The sequence below is a fragment of the Leptonychotes weddellii genome, chromosome 2, assembly GCF_054177405.1.
Source record: "Leptonychotes weddellii isolate Sample4059 chromosome 2, ASM5417740v2, whole genome shotgun sequence".
In the NCBI taxonomy this organism is placed as follows: domain Eukaryota; kingdom Metazoa; phylum Chordata; class Mammalia; order Carnivora; family Phocidae; genus Leptonychotes; species Leptonychotes weddellii.
Window position 1 is genome coordinate 123079355 of NC_138370.1, and position 18539 is coordinate 123097893.

An 18539-nucleotide genomic window follows, 5' to 3' on the forward strand; every position below is an offset into this window, starting at 1 on the left:
CAGCATCCATTCTTCCTCCCACACATAACAGTGTCTAGATTTTTCTTTGGGACCCCAACTTTGCTCCACAGGCAGCTCAGGACAATCCAGTCCAATGGAACCAGTGACTGGTTTAGGAACAGGCACATAACCCAAGTTTTACCCATGGGAACTAGGCCATGGGATTTTGCTGGAAGCATGCAAAAAGAGGTGTTCTTTTTCTTGGCAGAATTTAAATCTAGAGCAGCCTGTGGCCATCATATTACCATAAAAAGAGATCCTGCCTCAGAAAGAAGCCAACACACCTCTCTGGGGAGGTGAGACATGGAAATAAGGGCCACCATCCCAAGTGCCATCTGAGGGTATGTGGAGATAATCTGCTTGTCATGGGCTCACAAGCTCTGGCCTGCAGGAGGCAGTGGAGGAAGGCCCCAAGTGGAAAATAAATGATCAGAAATTCTAGTTGTCCTTTCTACAGTCTTTTCTGCCACTAATCATTTATTCATTCATTCGAGCCCAGTGGTGACAAGAGCTACGATGAAAAATAGATCACAGCGAGGGTTAGAGGAGGGGGTAGAAGGGAAGTGTTATTTTATGAGACATTTGAGCAAGGATCTGAAGGCGTGAAGGAGTGAGCCAGACAGACACGCAGGGGCAGGTGTCCCGGGCATGGAAAAGAAATCTGAATTGGACATGCTTGCTCATGTTCACAGAGCAGCAAGAGGCCAGGGCGGCCGGAGCCAGATGAGAGCAGAGGAGTAGGCGGTGAGGCTGGAGGGGGAGCGGAGCAGGGATGGGGCGGAGAGCAGACGGACGCACAGGGCCTTTCCGACCAGGGCGAGGACTTTACTCTGCCTAAGAAATGGCCCTGGAAGGGCTTTGCAGAGAAGTCAGCCGTGCTGACTGACCTAGGGGACAGACTACGTTGACGGGAGTGGGTAGCAGGTATTGTTAGGTCCCTGCCCAATATCCATGCCGCCTTTTTCCTCGAATATAACAGAACTGTATTCTAGATTTTGTTCTCCGTTACAATGCCCAACCAAGAAACTCAATTTTCTAGACTCCCATACAGTCAGCTGGCACGGACCCTTTAACCTTTGTTCCCACCACCCCCATCCCCCCCCCCGCCCTCCCGCCCCCCACCCTCCGCCCTCTTGTTTGAAAGACAGACCCGATGCGGAGGCGTGGAAGCCACCCTGAGATTCAAGCGCAAGAAAGAGCCAGACGCTAAGGATTATGGCGCTCAGAGTCAAAAGCAGCCCGGGACACTGGAGCTGCCCTCCAAACCCAGCCTGACGATGCGGTGACTTTTCCCCACGACTTTTCAGGTCCCCCCATGCCGCCTACCCAGCCGTTAGTTAAGTACGATGGACACCGGCTGACACCAGGCTATAGTAACAGAAGCAAGACCGGACAATTCCCCCCTTGGTTTCTGCCCTCCAAAAGTCCCAAGCAAAGGAGACTGGTAGACCTTCAGGGGAAAAGAAGGCGAATGTTTCTGGTTTACTGGACCTTTATAAGTTGTGTGGCTTCATAGCAAGCAAAGGGAGTGGCGAGTGCCTTGCTGCCAATGTCTTTCCCGGGAGCGGAGAAAGGAAGTCTGCGCCAGCCCCCATGAGCACTCTCACCCTGGGAGGCGTTCCTCGTGCCCCCAACCATGCAAGCATGTCACCCCCTCAAAGGAGCTCCCACATATCCAAGGAGAATTCTTTTCAAGGCCCTCCCACAGCCCTAGGTCAGGAGGTCACCTCGACAGGCATGTCTTGCCCCAGATTAGGGTAGAGAGCCAAAGGATGCGGGGTCAGCTGGGCTTCAACGTCCGCCAGGAATGCCTTCCGTGCTCGCGGCACTGGGGACAGCTTGGGAAAGAGGGCTGTTTCCTTGGGCCGCCTGTGTTGCCTCTTCTTTGGGGCAGGTCGGGGAGCTGGGTGATGGATCTGGGGGAGAAAGGCCTCCTGAGGACCCCGAGTGAGCAGACCCTTGCAAGGCGGGCAGCCCCTCCTGAAGTCATCCAGTCCCTTCTTCACAAACGTCCACCGCAGGCTGTTCAGGGAGGTGGGACACGTCAGCTTGTGCCTGTGCTTTGTGAAACACTTGGAAGGTAGACCCTCCTTGTACCTGGAAGACAACATGCCTGGTCGTACGGAGCACAGGACTTGGGGCGGGAGACAGAGGTTGTAAGGAGGCTGGCCTCCACCTTTCTTGAGGAAGTGAGGTAAGAGAGGAGGGGTTCCGTGGAGAGGGTTGAGCTAATCAGACTCCTAGTTCACGGCACATCCTCTCTGGCCTATGCAAGGCCCTTCTCCTGTTTCCTTAGGCTGTTATCCCGCATCCCATTCTAATTGCCCCCCCGCACAGGCAAAACCCCTCTCACAGATTTAAAATGTACCCTTTTGCTTGTACACTCCTTGTAATATCTGTATCATTCTTTTATGTGCATGTATTCTTAATTTACATAAATGGTACTATTCCATTTCTTACTGATTTGCCAAGTACCATATTATAAAGGCCCATCCATGTCACTAGGTGTAAATCTAATTCATTATTACCACCTGGTTCATCTATCCATTCTCCTTGTCACAAGTTGCAACCCCTCCAGGGACCTTTTCTTATCCTTTAAAAGACCATAGTGCAGTGGGAAGAACCTGCATCCCAGGGACCATTCACGCCTAACTAGCCAAATGACCTTGGCACTTCATTTAACCTCTGTGGGCCTCAGTTAACCCCTTAACCTCAGAGGGTCAAAGATTTCAAACTGGCAGTCCATGGGCTGCATGGGGCCTACAAACCTGTCATTTGGTCCCTTTTCTGTTTGAATAAGAATTAGAACAGCTAACATATATCAAGGACTTCTTATATAATAGGCATGTTCTACATGCTTTACATGTATGAACTTACCTAAATCTCATAACAATCTATGGGCGCCTGGGTGGCTCAGTTGGTTAAGCGACTGCCTTCGGCTCAGGTCATGATCCTGGAGTCCCGGGATCGAGTCCCGCATCGGGCTCCCTGCTAGGAGGGGAGCCTGCTTCTCCCTCTGACCATCCCCCCTCTCATGCTCTCTCTCTATCTCATTCTCTCTCAAATAAATAAATAAAAATCTTAAAAAAATAAATAAATAAATCTCATAACAATCTAATGAAGTAGGTACCGAGTACTGGCATTATTCCCACTTATAGATAAGGAAATCGAGGCACAAAGAAGTTTGAGAACAAAACAAACACTTGTGAAAGATCCCACAGCTAATAAGTGGTAGAGGTGGAATTTTAACCCAGGTAGTGTGACTCCAGAGAAAGGTGCTTAAGCACTACACTAGAGCTTCTGACATAGAAAAAAGTTCACATACATAATCTAGAACAAAAATCAGGCTCTCTGGGAACACTGGGTCCACCTTTTCATGGAGCCAGCAATTGGTATAATGGTTGCCCCCTATAGACAAGTCCTATGCTCTCTTAGTCACAGTCTCCACCCCTCCCTACTGCTTTATTCTACCCAGCCTGCTTCACCCAGTTTCCTTACCCACCAGGCCCCTGTCTGCACTGAGTTGTTAGGGTATAAATATGAGATGGAAGCAGTTGATGGAAGGAAAATGAGACCAGTTCCTAGATAATCTAACACATCCAGCCATTGCCTAAGTCAGGATTTGGAACCTGAGCAGCTGAAGGGCAGGTCACTCATTCTCTTAATACATCACTGCCTTAGTCAGATATTTCTATATTATTGGTGTCTTTTCCTGAAGCCTCTTCCACCTCCAGGCCCCTTTCATCTGTAATGGCTCATTACACCAAATCTACTCCTTGTTGCACTCATCTTTATAGGTACAAAGCATTTTTAAGAGGTTCTAGTTTAACCCCTATTCTTTCCTTATGAGTCCTAGAAACGTCTTGCTTGCTGTATGTGCATGTTGCGGGGGGGGAGGGGGGTCTTAAACCAGCTCTACTGTGAAGATCTAGATGAAAGGATACAAAAAGTTGCTCTTTGAAATGAACAAATCACTCTTAAATAGCTAAGTGGCAGGGTGTTGAAATTACATCTAACCTTAAGATTTGATGACCCATTCAGCATGACCTACTAGCAAGTAACCTTCTATAATATTAGAAATCTTTACAAAGATTATTTTCTACACATTCACAACTAACTCAAACATCCAAGCACTTCATGAAATCAAATCTGATGACTGATATTTTTGCTTACGGACAGTTATACCACTCAAAATGGGGTAAGTATGGCAGCTAGCTCAAGCCTCAGAATGTTAGAGCTGGCAGAACCTGAAGGAAATCTAGTCCACCTCCTCCCCGCCAAATGAAGAAACCAAGTTCTGAGAGATGAACAAGCAACCACTACAGCAGGAGGGTTTCCCACTACCCTGCTTTGCCTCTCGTAGCTAATAAACTTACCTCTGCATTTTGTTAAGTTTATGAAAAATTTTGCTTGACCCAGAAAATAAAACTGAAAACATTTTTTTCTAAACATTTACTATTTTCACAGTCATTAGCATCTGCTATGTGGATGGATATCTCCATCTGTAAGAATTACAAAAGAGTATTGGTCATTTATCCTAAAGAAATGAAAACTTAATGTTTGTACAAAAACCTGTATACAAATGTTGATAGCAACAGCAAAAACCAGAAACACCTGCATGTCCTTCAGTAGGTAAAACAAATAAACAAACAGTGGTACATCCACACCAGCAATAAAAATGAACAAACTACTGGGGCGCCTGGGTGGCGCAGTTACGCGTCTGCCTTCAGCTCAGGTCATGATCTCAAGGTCCCGGGACTGAGCCCCACATCAGGCTCCCTGCTCAGTGGGGAGTCTGCTTCTCCCTCTCCCCCTGCACCCCCCCCCCATGCTCTCTCTCTCAAATAAATAAATAAATAAATCTTTTTTAAAAAATGAACAAACTACTAATATGGTGTCTTGGATGGATCTCAAGGGCTTTATGCTGAGTGAAAAAAAGCCCATCTCAAAGTTTTATACTGTATTTTTCTATTTATCTAACATCCCCAAAAGAACAGAATTATGGAAATGAAGAACAATATTGGTTGCCAAAGGTTGGGCGTAGGGAAAGGGGTGCTGATAAAGGGGTTGCAAGAAGTAGTTCCCTTGTGGTGAGGAAATTGTTTCGTGTCTTGATGAATACATGTGACAAAATTTTATAGAAGTTTATACACACACAACTGCAAGCAAAATCTGGTGAAATCCAAGCAAGGTCTGCAGTCTAACTAATATATTGTGCCAATGCCCATTTCCTGCTTTGGTAAAGTACTGGTTACCTAAGATGGTACCACTGGAAGCAGCTGGGGGGAAGGGTACATGGGACCTCTGCACTATTTTTGCAACTACTTGTAAGTCTATAATTATTTCAAAACAAAAACTTTGAAAATGTAGGGAAAAAAGATTCCCAGAGGGTTCATAATTGCTAAAATGTATACAGTATATACTATGTGCCAGTAACTGCTCTCCGTGTGGTATGTCGGTTAATCATCAGGACAATCCTATAAAGCTGATTCATTTTATTGTTCCCATGTTACAGTTGAGCAAACTGAGCCCAGAAGGAGCAACTAACTTGTCTAAGGTCGCTAGGCAAGCAAGATGAGAACTGGCCTTAGACTCCCACCTTTGTGATTAGATCTAGACTTTGGAATCTACCACCATATGGGGTTGCCTCCAAGAGGGCCGAATTCCGTTCTCATAAATAGCTCAAGGAATCCACAGAGACAAAAAACCTTGGGTTCCTGCCCTGTGACTGTGATAGCAACCATCCAAAATGGCAGCAGACCGCCCCAGTGTCTGAGGCTCTCCCCCAGACACAGGCCCAGCTTGGCCACAGTCACAGGCGGGGGGGCCAAAGGCTCCAGATCCAGTTGGCTAACCCGGAGAAGGGTGAGTGGTAGACTAAGGCAGTCTCCACGGAGGACTCTGTGGCCCTCAGTTTCCCATCTGGAATGGCTATGTTAATCTACATCCCCTGGGAGGTTGTGAGGAGAGCAGAAAAAAAGTGTGCTTTGCGACAGGAGCGTCCGGCGCTGGTTATTTTATATTTTATATTATAATCATTTAGGTGCCAGGGCACTTGGGTGGCTCAGTCCTTAAGCGTCTGCCTTCAGCTCAGGTCATGATCCCAGGGTCCTGGGATGGAGCCCTGCATCGGGCTCCCTGCTCCGCGGAAAGCCTGCTTCTCCCTCTCCCACTCCCCCTGCTTGTGTTCCCTCTCTCGCTATCTCTCGCTCTGTGTCAAATAAATAAATAAATAAAATCTTAAAAAAAAATAATCATCATCATCATTTAGGTGCGGAGAGGTGGGGAGAAAAGGCAGGCGGGACCTCCAGCCGCGCCCTCCCCGGCCATCTGCCCCCCGCCGCCCAGCAAGCAGGGGGTGCAGGCGCCCCCACGCGGCACCCACCCGATGCGCCTCTCCGGGCGCGCGGAGCTTACCGGGGCCCGCAGGTCCCGCCCGCCGGCAACCGGGTGGGCGCCGCCGGTCCGCACAGCCGCCAGGCCTCGGCCATGGTCTCCCCCGCTCCGGGACGACAGCCGGGCCTCGGTGCTGTGTATTCCCGGCGGCCCGGGTCGCTAGGAGACCGCCGAGCTGTGCGCCGGCCAGATTCGCGCCGGCCGGCGCAGGCGCCCCCTTGCGCACCCCGCTTTCCCCCGGGAACGCGCCGCCCCACCCTCACCGCACCCCGGCCTTCGCTGCGGCCAGGGGCGGCGGGCCGTGGCGGGCCGAGGGAGAAGGAGCAGGTCCTTGGTTTAACTGTGTGGCAGTCTGTCGGGAAGGCATCGTCCTCCCACAGAAATTACGGTAGGCTGGACCACGCCTGTTTTGCTCACCACCATTTCGAAAAGGGTTTGTTGAAGGAAAGGAAGAAGCGGCTGGATTGATAGCAACAGAAAAAGAGTGAAAAGGGAGGGAAAGGGATAGACTGATTTTGGGTGGTAGGAAGCCCTTTTAGCATGGACTGTTTTTTGGAGGTCTTGGAAATCCCTAGGCCTCACCGCCTCCGCGAACTGAGGGCTGAGGACTAATACCTGGTCACCGGCTGATTTCCAGAGTCCCTTCCCGCTCTTGTGTTGATTCTTTTGCTGGGACCCGCTTCTAGCGGTGAAGTTCCCATCCAGTTGGTCCCGATAGGCAGAAGCCCATGGAAGTATGGGTGGCATGAGGATGTGTGTTGGGTTTTGCTAAGTTCTCTTACTACTTCTGAGTGTTCCTGACTTAAATATTAAGCATTGCTTCCAGAGGAGAAGAGCAGCAAAGCATTCTCCTGTCCCCAAATGTTAAATTGTATTTAAATTGTTTCTTTACAATGGGATAATTTTCCTAGTCATTTAAAGATGAGTCTTCTCGTCTTCAAACTCTCTGGGAATAAATTAGCTTCACCTTTGGAAATCTGTTAACTGTCTGGATACTATTAAAGTTGCTCTGACTGGTACTAGTGTTATGGGACAGAACCAGTTCCTAAGGCAGGTTTGGCCGCCCAAGGCTGGAAAGTCAACAATCTAGAGACAAGTGGTGGTGGGAGGAAAGGAAAGATTGCTTTATGCATGAAGCCAGCGACTTGGAGAGGTGGTGGACTAATGTCTCAAAGACCATCTTTCCCATCCAGGTGAAGCTGGAGGATTTTTAAAGGGAAAGCTGTAGGAAAAGGGAGGGGGCGGGGGGGGGGCGGGGGGGGGAGCGCTGTGTGCAGGAGAAGCAGGTGCCCAGGCAGTTAGTCATCTGCTGTCATGACCCTGAACAGACTTGCTGGCATCCATGGCCGCTGTTTTCTAATGTAGTCAGACCTTATCTTCTGGGAAAGTTTGGTCCTTCACTCCTCAAGGCCAGTGGTGTGCAAATCTCAAGGACAGTCAGTTCTGCTACAGATCAAGGGACTTTGGTCAGCAAGCAAGGAGTGCATAAGCTTGAAGCAAGTTAACCCTTCACGCTGGCTGGAGTGCTGATACACTAGTTCCAGCATCTTCATTTGCTATCTGTGTCCAGCTGCCTTTTCCATGCAGTGTAGAGCCCTGGGTCCCACCACCTGAGATGACTCCTGACTCAGCTATTTAATAATTAGGCACCCCTGGGCACAATTACTCAAACTGTTTTTTAGCTCCATTGATTTTCTAGTCTGAAATGGAGGAAATAATAGTATCTCCTTATAAGGGTTACTGGCAGATCAAAGAGATAATGATGTAAAGCACTTAACAGTGCTGGCTATTAAGAATCCCTCAGGAGGGGCGCCTGGGTGGCTCAGATGGTTAAGCGTCTGCCTTCGGCTCGGGTCATGATCCCGGGGTCCTGGGATCGAGCCCCGCATCGGGCTCCTGGCTCGGCGAGGAGCCTGCTTCTCCCTCTGCCTCTGCCTCTCTCCCTGCTCATGCTTTCTCTCTCTCTCTGTATCTCTGTGTCTCAGATGAATAAATAAAATCTTTAAAAAAAAAAAAAAGAATCCCTCAGGAACTGCTGAGCAGTAGTATTATCTCAGTTGGGGGTGGGGGAGGGTAGTAATATTTGCCCTGCCTGCTTCACAGAGCTGTTGTAAGAGTCAGTTAATGGAGAAAGCGACGATTGTAATGATTATAAGGAGTCTGATCCATTGTTTTCATTATCTTTGGTAATATCTTTCATGTTCATTTGTTTGCAGATTCAAGCTTCTATTACTTTGAGGAAGTAGGATTTTTTTATAAGACTGAGGGTAAGGGTTTTTATCTCTTGCTCCTAGTACTGGGCCTGGCATACAGTAGGTACTCATTCAACAAATTTTGGCTGTTATGGTCATTCTCGGCACTAAGGATGCAATGAGGAATAAAACAGACTTGGTCCTTGTCAGCTTGAGTCTTGGTTTCTGGTGTTTGTTGCACGAATTAATAAGGAACCACCTGTTTCATGACTTTTGCATCCTCACAAGTTGATTATTTGCTCCATGTAGTAACTTTGACTCCGTATCTAGTAAGAGACAAATAACTTCTTTTTATTTCATCACATTCTAAACCCAAATTATAGTCATTACTCAGGGAATCTCTCATTCATTCTCTCTCTTCTCCATCTCTTTTGCAACACAAAGGTAAAATGTGTTACATATATGAGTAGATGTTATTTAAGAGTGAGGATAATGAGGTTCTGGGGGTCTTTTCTAGCTTTACTACCAGGTAGTGTAACCGTTTTATTTCCCAATAGGATTACTCAAACACCCATAACAGGGTTGCCAAACACTATTACTGCATCTTTCCCGCTCAAGGACTAATTACTGTCTCTGTAGCATTCTTCTCCATACACAGCAATACTTAGTTCATGGTACTTTCCAGAAAAAAAAAAAAAAGCATTTGAACAACAAACACAACAGAACTTTAAGCTGAGAAATTATAAAGTGGTCCTGGACTGGTAGAAACCTTTGGTATCTTTACAAAATATTGCCAGTCATCCCTGCAGGACTACAAGGAATCTAGACCACTGTACCCCCAGCCAGTTCTTACAGCATTCCTACAGATAAATTTACAGTGGACATGAGCTCACCAACAAAAATAAAACCCATGAGGAAAAAAGGCACAATGACTAAGAGACAGCAGAAACAACAAAGAACAGAATCTGATCACAGAGACTTTATGTATTGGGATGTTCAGATACAGGATATACATAAATAAGATTAGTTTTGTATAAATATATATGTTTACGTACATAAAATAAGCATGTTTCATGTGTTTTGGAAATAATAGAGGGATTTGGAAATATGAGTGAAGTACAAGAAACTTTTTAAAAGATAGATTTGAAAAAGAACCAAAAAGAACTTACAGAAATGAAAACTATAATCATTTCAATTGGCCTCGAGAGGTTATGGCCCAGTGGATGGGTGGGTCCCTGAGATCCAGCGAGCTGGTAGATTTGAGGAGATGCCTGAGGCATCTGTAGTAGGCTAGACACATTCAAAGGAAGTTGGAAGAGATCTCAGCTGCTACTTTTTGGAGAATGATGGGCCGTGAAGGGTGGATGAGATGTAGAGATTTGCTGCTGGTAGGAGAGGAACCAGTGCTGTTACTATGGAGACCAATCGAAAGGACTGAGTCAAACCAAGTAAACAGTGTGTTTACAACAGTCTGCACTCTCATTTGCCCCCGCCTGTCCCTCCTCGGCCCTGGCACCTACAGGCAGCATTTGGGGGTGGGTTCAAATAGCAGAAGGCACTGAAAGGAGATCTGAGGCGGGGGGCGGGTGGAGAACAGGGTATTTTCTCTCTCCTTTTGTCTCCAAGGGTGTATATATATTTCTTCCTTCACTTTCAGCTCCCACCAGGCAGCCCCGATATGATTCCAACTCCCATCAGACTCAGGCTCCAGTTGTAAGTAATTCCTGTGGTTTGGATGTGGTAGGGGCTTTCCTGCTACTAATCTCTGGGTTATCTCATATCCTCTGTTTGGCTCTCAGCTCTTCCATCACCTCTGGAACCTGTTCTTGCATTTAAATCCCTCAGTTTTAATTCACTTAGTGTGGCTGCTGCTTTCCTGGTTGGACCCTGATACATATGTTCCTTATGACCCAACATTTCCCCTGCAGGGATAGGAATCCAGAGGAATTCTCACCCATAGGGAACATATGTATGAGGATATTTGTCACAGCATTATTAGTAGTATCGGTGAGTTGAGGGTGATGTGTGTGTCCATTTCTGTGATGCAGATGGATAAGATGGATAACTAGGCATCGGTTAGAAGGAACAGTCTAGACATATATTCAGCAACATGGTTAGACTTTTGAAAATGTAGTGCTGGGTGAAGAAAGAAACAGTGAGATTTTTTACTACAATATGATTTATATAAATTAAAAATGCATGCACACAAAACAAAAATATACATTTTACAAGAACTCCTACAGAGAGAAGGGTATACTTCAAACACTTAGGAATGGTTGCTTATGGAGAAGGCAGAGGAATAGAAGTGGAGAATGGAGAAGAAAAGGAATGTATGAATGAATGAATAAGAGAGGGCCTTGCACACCCAATTGAGAATGGAGCATCATGGATTAAAGAGTAAGATTAACCAAGGGGCTACATCTGAAGTTGAAAAAAAAAATGTTGCCAGAGAAATAGTTACAAGGTGGCACTGAGACGTAATTTCAAAGAACACATTGTGGATTAGAAAGTTTGAAACAATACCTGCTCTAAAGCCAAGTTAGATTGCAGTTAAAGAGCAAACACACGGGACAGATGGTGAAGCAAGGAGCCAGGGCTAGTGACAAGTCCTGGATAATGCAGGGGTGTTGTTGAAATTCCATGGCAATGTTATGTGAGCCCGGCTGAAGAGGATTCTAGGTCTTCTGATTTTCTTGTCATTTGCATTCAGACCTGAGCAGAGATTATGATTTGGAGTCTCACAACTGAATAGAAATGTTCCAAAAAAATCCTGCTTCATAGCTTTTTAGGGTCAACTACAGCCTAAAGCCTGGGCTGTTTCTCAAGTGGGGCTCAGATTATGATCACTATATGCATTAAAAAATTGGAAACAAGGAGCATTTGGAGTGTATTAGAGGGGACTTGAATTCTCATCCAGTATAGTTTAATTAAAATATGACAATAATAGAAAAGAAATATTTAACCATGACATTAGGATTTACTTTCCTTTGCTTGTATTTTTAGAGTTGGTATGCCTTTCTTGGTTCAAAAGCATTCAAGTTCTGGAAGATTCTTTGCGTAAATGTTGTAGGAGTACTTGAAAAATGACCATATGTAGAGCCCCCAATATAATCAATATCAGTTAAAAACAGTATTATATCTGTTTTTCATTAAGCTTCAAGTGAGCATGGCTCTTCTCTTTACAAATGGAGACATTAAACTGTGTTTTGCTCATTAATTCTGGTGCTCCTCCAAACATAATTAACTCCCTCTCAGCAATTAACATATTTGATAGTGTTTATTTGGGCTGTTTCTCATTCGTACATAATGATGTTAAAGAAATATTTGTTAGGTTGAACTGAATTTTTGTTTTCACAGTTTGTGAAGCCAAAGAAGCAATTCAAATAAAACAGTAATGCATTATTGACTCATTAGACTTACTAAGCTCATGTCTAATGACATAAGGAGATTAAGACAATCACTCGAACTCATGCAGCCAATTAGTGGGGGAATCCCATCATAACCCAGAGCTCTACACTGAGTCACCCGGAAAAAGAGTTGACTCATAAACCAAGCTAAAGAGTCAATATAATATAGTGGCTAGTTTGGGTGACCAGCCTGGGTTTGAATCACAGCCCCACCACTTAATGCTGGGCAAGTCCCTCGCAGCCTCTATACCTCAGTTTCTTCTTCAGGAAAAGAGACCTACTAATAGTCTACATCATATGGTTGTTGTACGGGTACAGTACAGAAATAATCTAAAACTATGCTTTCCAATAGAAATATAATGCAAGCCACCAATGTGAGCCATATATGTAATTTAAAATTTTCTAATAGTCGTATTTTTAAAAAATTTTATCTGTTTATTTGAGAGAGAGAGAGATAAAGAGAGAGCACACGACGGTGGGGGAGGGGCAGAGGCAGAGGGAGAAGCAGACTCCCGCTGAGCAAGGAGCCTAATGTGGGGCTCCATCCCAGGACCCTGAGATCATGATCTGAGCCAAAGGCAGACACTTAACCGACTGAGCCACCCAGGCGCCCCCTAGTAGTCATATTTTAAAAAGTGAAAAGAAACAGATAAAATTAATTTTGATAATATATCTTACTGAACCTGATGAATCAAAAATATTATCTTAACATATAATCAACATAAAAATATTAGTGAGATATGTTAACATTTCTTTTTTTTCATACTAAGTCTTTGAAATGTAAGCACATCTCAGTTTGGACTAACCAGATTTCAAGTGCTCATTAGCCACGTGGGGATGGTGGCCACCATATTGGACAAAACAAAAATTCAGTATTTAGCCAAGTGCCTAGCACAAAGGAAGCACTCAAGGAATAGTGGCTCAGAAACATGCCCTGGGTTTACCCGTAGGTCGATTGCATTTGTTGCTCAGTTATAAGGATAGAAAATACATGGTATTAACCCAAGTTTGAAATTTCATACTTTTATGAGTATGTGCCTCCATTTCAGTTATTTTTGTTCTGTTTACTCCAGAGAATAAGATGTTGCCCTTTTCCCCTTCTACCGTGAGCAGAGATTGTTAATCCTGGAGCTGTTTGGATGAGGGACTTTCACTGAGAACTCAGATGAAGAGTGTAGCCCCCATAAAGAATTTCACAGAATTTTTGTCCTAGTGAACAAACCGCATTTGGCTGGGTAAATATTTAATGTGCTCTTATTACCACTGGAGCATACCTGGAGACCAAATTATAATTTTATTCTATAATTTTATAATATTTTATATTACAATGTTATTTCTTTGAACCTGAGATGGGTAAGCACTCTCCTTTTCTCCTTCCCATCACATCCTTCCTAGACTTCCTTGGGAATCTGGCCCTAAACAGGCGCAATAAATTCATGTGCATAGCCTCTTTGGAGTTGGCCCTATGTTGGCCTCAGAGTTGCCTTTACCTGCTGAATCCTTGGTGATCAGAGCTGAGCTAGGAACCCTGCCTTCTGCATGTGGAGGTCCTGAAGCTAAGTGTGGAATGAGGAGCCAAATTCCCCAGGGCCCTGGCAGGATCCTTCAGCCGGTCCACAGAGCAGTGACCAGCTGTCTTGGAAAGACCAGACTTATATATGTAGAATGGCAGAAACAGGGTCCCTGAGCTAGATCAAAATCTGACAAGACAGTAGAGGTAAAGGAGACTCTGTCCCTAGTCCCTGAAGGCTGAGCCAGGCCAGGAAACACTAGCCTAACCCAAGGTGACTTGGAGGCATTCAGCCTCAACCCTGATGCAGAAGAATCTTTAGAGTCTTGGCAAACATAGACCTAACAATGCCATAACCTTCCTTAAAACCTTCAACAGCTCCCCCTTAGACACAGAATACGTTCCGACTCCTCAGGCCGGCATTTAAACCCTGCAGCTCTGACCTGCTCACGTATTTCCCTTCTTCTTCACTCTTTCTCCTCTCCGATTATATTATTCTGCTTTCTAGCCTGCCCTCCCATACTCTTTCTTTCTTTATGTTGTTCATGTTGTACACTTTGCCTAAAAATTCCTTAGTCGTGGGTCTCCACCACTGTCTTTAAAGTCCCCACTCCAATCCCACATCTCCCAGGGGTAGAATCTTTGCTTCCCCTTTACCTCCAAGAGAACTCCCTTCAGTCCTCCTTCTATTAAGTAAGCATCAAGCGTTTAGCATTTTTAGTGGACATTACCGCTGCTTCTTTGGTGATTATCCTACCCCTTCCCCGTTGTGCAGCAGTCACTCATTTTGGGAGAATGACTGCACTCAACTCTCACGATGGACTCTGACTAGTGTAACCACTGTAATCTCATTCCACCTGTGACTGGTTCAGGTCTGGACAGTAATGCAGCCTCAGTCAGTCAGTTCTGGGCATTCCTCGGGGATCTGGCTCAGATTGGGCCAGTGTTCAATGCAAGTTCAACGGCTGGAGGAAAAGAAGACTTCTCTCATGTTCTCAATGGTATTTGTTATTATGATTTACAATTCATTTTTTATTCACCAAAAATATTTGAGGTGGTTGACTTTACCATGGAATTTGAGCCACTGGAGAGGAAAAGATCATTTACCATCCTACCTAGCTCCTAAAATGGTACCTTACAAGGAGCTCTCCAAATTTTGCTTGAATTTATGCTCCAGTCTCTATGGACTTGGAGGACACAAACCAAACTCACCCATGGGCCCAAACTCCTGGGTATGTCCTTAGGATGGCTGGACTTTACTTTCTGTGATACTGACAATATATGGAACAGGACTGGGACAGGCAGACATCTAAAATTAACTCTGAATCAGAGATACCTTTGCTATTATTCATACCAAGTCAAGCCAACTTTTACTTAAAAGTGGACCCTATCGGGCCATGGCAGTTTCTAACCTGTGTTTTTCACATCACCTTTGTTCATCTCATTACCTGAAATAAATATATGAAAAAGTTCCACACTTGGTCAAGGCCATAAGACATCCTAATTACTACAGAAACAAAGGAACCTAGTTAATTGTGCTTATACTGGTGTAAATCCTTTAATGTCTGTCTTCATTACTTTTCCTTTAAAATTCCTATGATAACTATAAAGTGACTTAAGCCTGAATAGCCAGCCTGACAGGTTTCTGTTGGTTTGGGATAATTAATTAAAATGTCCTTTAATCTCTCCAAACCACTTCATCATATATGTACAACGTTTTGTTTTGGTGTATGAGCTTAAAGAGTATTAAGAGCATGAATGTTGGTGTCAGCTGCCTAGATCTGAATCCTGGCTCTACTATTTCCTAGCTGTACAAGCTCAGGAAAGTGATCTAACCTCTCTATGCCTCAGTGTCCTCATCTGTAAAAATGAAATGGTAATAGCACTTACCTCGTTGGGTTTTGTGAAGATGACATGAGTTAGCACATGAAGAGTGCTTAGAACAATGCATAGCATGTAGTTAAGCTCCCAGTAAACATTAGGGCTATGATTCATAGGATTTCTGAAATGGAGAATCTAAATAGAACTACTCAATGCATTTTAGGGACCTGTGCTTCTCGAGATTCCCAGGCCAGCTTTGTTAATGGCAGGACATGGTGATGAGGTGGTAATATGAAAAATGAAAACCAGTTTCTTTTCTCTCAATTGGTTGACAATCTCTCTTGAGCCCTTAACTGGGAATCCATATCTGTTGTGTCCAGTTACTAGCTTCATGATCTTGGGCAAGTTATTTAATCTCTCAGAGATTCCCCCAGTTTTTGTGTTTTTTTTTTCAAATGTAAAATGGGGATATAATCCTACCTCACAGGATTAGTGTAAAGGAAGGAAAATATGAGCATGCCTACCACTGTCCCTAGCATATGACAGCGGTTTCCCTCCTCCTAATGCCCACCTAAAGTTCATCAAGAACAAAGAGTTTGAAATTTTATTTTAAAAACAATTGCCCTGGGGAGGGAGGAGCAAGATGGCGGAGTAGGAGACCTGGATTTCATCTGGTCCCAGGAATTCAGCTAGATAGGGATCAAACCATTCTGAACACCTACGAACTCAACAGGAGATTGAAGAAAAGAACAGCAACAATTCTCTGAACAGAAAAACGACCACTTTCTGGAAGGTAGGACATGCAGAGAAGTGAATCCAAGGGGATATTCGGGAGGATAGACGGCGGGGGAGGGCACCTCCATCAGCCGCTACCGGCAAGTGATAGAGCCACGGAGCACAAAATCGGAACTTTTAGAAGTCTGCTCCACTGAGGGACGTCACTCCAGTGGCTAAACAGGGGGTGGAACCCTCGCGGGACAGTGTGGTCTCAGGACCCTCGGGGTCACAGAAAGACCGGGGGTGCCTGAGTGCAGCAGAACTCCCAGGTATCGGAGCAGGGAAGCCGGCTGCAGAGATGGAGCCAAGGAGTGGACTCTCAGCTCGGGGTTGCCATAAACCATGATCCGCGGCACAGTTGGGCCACTGCTCCTCCAGCAGGGACCCAAAAAGCGGCAGATCCGGGGAGACTCACCTTCCTCCCCCGGGAGGAGCGGCGCGGGAGCGCACCGCAGGGATCTGCTGGGTTTGGAGACTCCACATGGGGTCGGGTGCCAGAGATAGAAACTCTCGGTCACAGGCCGGGTGAGCACGGAGTGCGGCCGGAGACCAGGGAGACGGGAGTGATTGACTGCTTTTCTCTGGGGGCGCACTGAGCAGTGGGGCCCCGAGTTCTCGGCTCCTCTGGGGCAGAGAATGGGAGGCCGCCATTTTCACTCTTGGCCTCCAAAGCTGTACAGAAAGCTTGCAGGGAACAAAAGCTCCCGAGAGCAAACCCAAGCAGATTATTTAGCCCGGACCGGGCAAGGGCGGGGCAATTCAGCCTCCGGCAAAGACATCTGGGAACCACGGCAACGGGCCCCTCCCCCAGAAGATCAGCAAGAACAGCCAGCCAAGACCAAGTTTACCAATCTATTAGAATGGCGGAACTCCAGTGCTAGGGGAACACAGCACATAGAATTCATGGCTTTTTTCCCCATGATTCTTCAGTCTTTCAAAGTTAATTTTTTAATTTTATTTATTTTTTCTTTTTTTTTGAATTTTTCTTCTTTCCTTTTTCAACCAACATCTTATCAATTCCTTTTTTAAAATCTTTTTAATTTTCATCCTTACAGCCCTATTCCATCCCTTCATTGTATTTACCTTTATTTTTGTATATACATAAGCTTTTCTTTCTTTAAAATTTTGGGAGGCAATTTCTTCTAACAGACCACAATACACCCAAAATCTAGTGTGTGGCTCTGTTCTATTCACCAGCATGATCATATATATTTTTTTTTTCCTTTCTTTTCGCCCCAGTTCTGGGTCTCTTCTGATTTGTTTAGTGTATATTTCTCTGGGGTTGTTGTTGCCATTTTAGTATTTTGTTCTCTTGTTCATCTATTCTTCTCTGGACAAAATGACAGAACAGAAAAACTCACCTCAAAAAAAAAGAACAAATGGGGTGCCTGGGTGGCTCAGGTCATGATCCCAAGGTCCTGGGATCAAGCCCCACATTAGGCTCCCTGATCAGCAGGAAGCCTGCTTCTCCCTCTCCCACTCCCCCTGCTTGTGTTGCTGTCTCGCTGTCTCTCTCTCTGTCAAATAAATAAATAAATAATCTTAAAAAAAAAAAAAAAGAAAGAGGCAGTACTGACTGGCAGGGACCGAATCAATACAGACATTAGTAAGATGTCAGAGCTAGAGTTCAGAATGACAATTATAAAGATACTAGCTGGGCTTGAAAAAAGCATGGAAGATACTAGAGAATCTCTTTCTGGAGAAATAAAAGAACTAAAATCTAATCAGGTTGAAATCAAAAAGGCTATTAATGAGGTGTAATCAAAAATGGAGGCTCTAACTGCTAGGATAAATGAGGCAGAAGAGAGAATTAGTGATATAGAAGACCAAATGATGGAGAATAAAGAAGCTGAGAAAAAGAGATAAACAACTACTGGATCACGAGGGCAGAATTTGAGAGATAAGTGATACCATAAGATGAAATATTAGAATAATTGGGATCCCAGAAGAAGAAGAAAGAGAGAGAAGGGCAGAAGGTATATTGGAGCAAATTACAGTGGAGAACATCCCTAATTTGGGGAAGGAAACAGGCATCAAAATCCAGGAGGCACAGAGAACCCCCTTCAAAATCAATAAAAATAGGTCAATACCCCGACATCTAATAGTAAAACTTACAAGTCTCAGAGACAAAGAGAAAATCTGAAAGCAGCTCAGGACAAGAGGTCTGTAACCTACAATGGCAGAAACACTAGATTGGCAGCAGACCTATCCACAGAGACCTGGCAGGCCAGAAAGGACTGGCATGATATATTCAGAGCACTGAATGAGAAAAATATGCAGCCAAGAATACTATATCCAGCTAGGCTGTCACTGAAAATAGAAGGAGAGATAAAAAGCTTCCAGGACAAACAAAAACTAAAAGAATTTGCGAACACCAAACCAGCCCTACAAGAAATATTGAAAGGGGTTCTCTAAGCAAAGAGACAGCCTAAAAGT

General features: G+C 45.0%; 1 protein-coding gene, 1 long non-coding RNA gene and 1 pseudogene across 13 annotated transcripts in view; 2 read left to right on the forward strand and 1 right to left on the reverse strand.

Moving 5' to 3' along the window:
• FAM47E (family with sequence similarity 47 member E) overlaps positions 1 to 6611 on the reverse strand; it is a 30471-nt gene extending 23860 nt beyond the window's left edge. For all 10 annotated transcript variants that reach the window (XR_014143176.1, XM_081812967.1, XM_081812961.1 and 7 more), the window contains exons 1-2: positions 6418 to 6611; positions 1728 to 2097 (exon numbers count right to left, since the gene is read on the reverse strand). Coding sequence is in view for 9 of the 10 variants with exons in the window: in XM_081812967.1 (XP_081669093.1) it covers positions 1728 to 2097; positions 6418 to 6491 (444 nt within the window). In the remaining variant the exon portion in view is untranslated. The remainder of the gene's footprint in view (positions 1 to 1727; positions 2098 to 6417) is intronic.
• LOC145720279 (uncharacterized) overlaps positions 5744 to 18539 on the forward strand; it is a 17746-nt gene continuing 4950 nt past the window's right edge. For 2 of the 3 annotated variants that reach the window (XR_014143186.1, XR_014143187.1), the window contains exons 1-3: positions 6638 to 6784; positions 8613 to 8663; positions 10246 to 10301. This is a non-coding gene — a long non-coding RNA (uncharacterized LOC145720279). Of the gene's footprint in view, positions 5866 to 6637; positions 6785 to 8612; positions 8664 to 10245; positions 10302 to 18539 lie in introns of those variants that run through there. The other variant, XR_014143185.1, reaches the window with a different exon arrangement.
• The window catches only part of LOC115943216 (centrosomal protein 15 pseudogene), a 6207-nt pseudogene continuing 2300 nt past the window's right edge, over positions 14633 to 18539 (forward strand).